Source organism: Phaethon lepturus, unplaced genomic scaffold, assembly GCF_000687285.1.
Source record: "Phaethon lepturus isolate BGI_N335 unplaced genomic scaffold, ASM68728v1 scaffold34213, whole genome shotgun sequence".
Lineage (NCBI taxonomy): Eukaryota > Metazoa > Chordata > Aves > Phaethontiformes > Phaethontidae > Phaethon > Phaethon lepturus.
This window is the reverse complement of record NW_010531841.1, coordinates 1-3,862: the sequence shown is the minus strand read 5'-3', so window position 1 is coordinate 3,862 and position 3,862 is coordinate 1. Positions and strand designations below refer to the sequence as shown.

At 44.2% G+C, this 3,862-nt stretch overlaps 1 protein-coding gene across 1 annotated transcript in view; it reads left to right on the top strand.

The window, feature by feature from the left end:
• Positions 1-799, top strand: part of LOC104618954 (macrophage migration inhibitory factor-like) — a 5,176-nt gene extending 4,377 nt beyond the window's left edge. Inside the window, 2 exon segments of the mRNA XM_010284681.1 lie at positions 1-32; positions 733-799. The exon segment at positions 1-32 is cut by the window's left edge and continues 18 nt beyond it. Coding sequence (XP_010282983.1) covers positions 1-32; positions 733-799 — 99 coding nt within the window.
• The last annotated feature ends 3,063 nt before the right edge of the window (positions 800-3,862 follow it).

Here is a 3,862-nt window from a genome sequence, read left to right as displayed (position 1 = left end):
CTGAACAAACAGCTGAAAATACCATCTGACAGGTAAACTTGTCTGACATGAATTCCCACAGATTGTTAAAACTATTAATCCCAGACTTGTCTGTTGGTGTTCTTCTGTTAACATTCTGCTTGAGCAACTCTCCGATTGAAAAGAGGAAAGGAGCAATTGCAAGAGCTGCAATGACAATGCCCAGAAGCTGTAAAATTTATCTTAGTTAAAATGATGGAGGCTCAGGCACTGCATATACACATAGATCTTGTATGTGCAAAAGCCCAGGTACAGGCACAATAACCTGACGTTATTAAATTGATAACTTGAGTAACATGTACCAACACTTCCCTACTGCCTGTGGGGTGCAAGTGGAGGTCTATTACAAAAGCTTCCACTTACATTCATGCATTTCTAGTCCTTTTCCTGAAGGTATACCAGTCTGCTCCAGAAATTACTAAATAAAACACAGCATCCTGAGATCTCCTCAAAACAAGAAGTAGAAAAATACCAGGAATATCAGAATGCAAGTAAACAAGGCATTTAAAGGTGTGTGTGTGTAATATGCAACACTGAACACACCTGCCAGAATTTACAAAAGGAAATGTGTGACTTGCTGAGATGCAGTGCAGGCCTGAAGTGTAAAGCCCTGGGGGATAGTCCACAGCGTGGCTGCATCCTGCTGCAGGAACACCTTGGCCAGCCTGCAACACTCAGCTCTCGGCAGCTAACAGGGTCTGTCTTCCCTTTCAGAATCTATGTGAGCTTCTTTGACATCAGTGCTGGCAATGTAGGCTGGAACAACACCACCTTTGCTTGAGGTACCCTTGGGTGGTAACAGCTTATTCCTGAACCCTCGTTGTGGTTTTTGAATACTACAGTTCTAGTCATATGTATTTGGCACAAATGTAAAAGTCAGCAGTGCCTTACTCACTGCTACCCATTGCTGTTTTAACATCTTGTCTGCTGCTTAATAAAAGTAAAAATCCAGCAGGAGCCTTATGACTGAGTCTGTCTCCTTACTCTGGAAAGGCCAGTGGTTGAGATGGAAGGTGCTTTCTCAAAATATTTTTAACAGAAGCTTTTTTTTAAACAGTTTAGTCTTTTGTGTGAAGATGAAAACTCCATTTGGATATGCCCTTGTTTGTCCTGTTCATGCTCAACAGCATGGCCAAATTTAAACAGAACTATCTTGACCTGAATTCAAAATACATTGATAGTAGCCACATCTGTTGACTTCAATGTGGCATATGGCCTTCCCTTCCAAAGGAGGAAAGATGCGATTGCTTCTTATTTAAAAGGGATGAGGGATGTGTTGCAGTCCAGCTCCTCCTTAGATCTGAACACTAACATGGACCTCTAGCTGCATAGCAGAAAAACTTGTGCTGCAAGAATCTCAGGGTTCAGGATAGGCAGAGGGAGTAAGTGGAAAAACCCACTGTTTGGTGTTCTGTCCTCCCCTTTTCATCCATTGAGCAATTTGCAGTGCCAGTGAAGATTAGAGCACAGCTCAAAATGAGACAGAGGCACAGTGAGCCATTCCCAGAGGCCAGAGTAATGAATTACGAAAGGAAGATTTCCATATAAGTATTTATTATTCAAGCCCTGGGTCAAATAAGAGCATTTGCTTCCAAAGTAAAATAGAAAGACTGAGTACAAATCTGTTTCCTGAATCTCTGAATTTAGGTGTATTGTGACTTTTTTTTCCTGGAAGCACAAACCCATCTTACCGCTGTTCTGAGCTCTGTTGTGAATGTCCCATTTTGTCCCTATCACAGCTCTGCTTTGCAGCCACAGTCTTCAAATACAAGCCTGTACCTCAACCTGCAAAAATGCTTTGTCAAGATAACAAATGAAAGCTGCTTTGGTGAATCAAACCAGCACAGACAATGAAGCAACATGCCACTTAGCATCTAATTATGGTATATCTTATAAAACATTTTCATTCCACTTAATGCCTTGCAGAGCTGCCCAAGGAAGCAAGACATGGCACAAGGTAGTCTTTCATCAGAATTGCTCATAGAGAATGGCTGCAAAGCCCCTAAACACAGAAGGACCTTCCATGGGGAGGCAGTTTCCTTCTCCAGAAATCAGTCTGCCGCCTTCATAGAGCCACCCGCTCAAAGAACGCTGCCTCTACCTGTTCTTGCAGGCACAGCATCAGCGTTCTCTGTTCTCCTGGCTCCTCCTCCCTGGTCCAGTTGCTCTGTGCTCAGGTTTTGGCTGTGATGCAGGTGGGTATGTACAACTGCAACCTGTGAATGCCTCAGCTCTGCTATTTGCAGTCAGCCTCCAGGAAAGGCTTTAGCCAGCCCCACGTATCTTCTGAAGTTTTTCTATGCTAGATGCTGTCAGACTTGCTCTCAGAGCATCCAAGCCCTGAAATGTGTGTTCCTAAGGTACCTCATGGCACAAACACAATTAAGACCACCTCTACTTGCTAACAATCCTTATACTCTCTAATAGAGGATGTAAAGGCTTTCTTTGCCTTTGTCTCTGGCACATCATTAGACTGCTCTTTGGTATATTTCTGTAAAACATTGTACCTTTCAGTTTCCTGCTCTTAGACACATTTCTTCATTGTTCTTATTTTAATCACGAAGCAAATGTGTTTTAAAACAGATGCTGTGCATCCAGAAAATGCATTACAAATGCATGAGGGTGTAGCAATCACGTGAGGGAGGGGTGCATACATACGCACTAGTATTCGGTTAGCTTCTAAAAATGCATCTTAGATGCTATGAAAAGGTATGCACTGCTTCTTCCTTAGTAAAGGGGGCAAAGGAGCATGAAACTGTTGATGTCTTTCCATTGTGAGGCAGTATGGCCAGGTCTGTCGCTTTGGGCCTGGCAGGCCACAGAGCGAGCACAGTGGTGGTGACATTGCTCTTGAGTTTTCTTCCCTGTACTGCCAGAGTTCCCACCCTACCTCCGTGCAGCAATTCCGGGAGGCAGGAAGGTGCGAGAAGTAAGTGGCACTATGCAGTGGCAAGGAGCTGAGGATATCAGTTTTTAATAGCACTGTTAATCACTAACAAAATAAGTGCTTCAGTCCTGCCAGTTCTCAGTGTTACAGCCTGTGCTCATCCAAAGTGTTCCCGTATGATACCATCCCCTGTCTTCGTTCAGGGCTATGTGAGTACGCACGTGTAACACAGATGTATGGTCAAGCTTTCTAGCAGCAGCAGTGCTGGGATTTTGTTAAAAATTAACGCGTGCTTGATTCCTGCATGTAAAAATGTCAGTGTGGAGAGAGGGCTCTGGGTGTGAACCTCTTTAGCCTTCCCGTGAGTCATTTCAAGCAGCACAGTGTAAGAGGCAGGGTGGGGAGTCGTGCCCTCTGCAGCATACGTGCATCCCATCACACAGCCCAGCGGAAGGCTCATCGCAGGCTGCCTCTCACCTCCGAATAGACACGCACCATTTCATTTCTGAGCAAAAAAAGATCACTTCTGTCTTTATCCGGTAGAAAAATATGAGCTGAAAATGAGAATGCTGAAGAGTAATAGGTCACTTTCAATTTGACTGAAAAACGTTAGAGAATAATTAACATATCGGCAAGTCAAACGTTTCTGCTTACATCGCGTTAAAGCTATGCACACGGTTAAAACAAAAAACGTAAAAATGTCCCTTTGTTTTGCAAAAGAAAAAGAACTCCTTTCCGAGCCAGAACTAGTATCCCTTTTTGTGCCTGCCAAGCTAGGTCCTCTAGCCCCGATCCTGCAAAAGCCAGAGAGTGCTGCAGCGGTAGTACCACATGCGCCGATACCAGGTTATGTATGAACTCGGGACTCGGTTCCCGGGAGGACCCTACATACCCTAGAAAAACGCTCAATGGTAGTAACAAAGCCAACGAATAACAGCGGAAAGGGGAGAGAGTCCT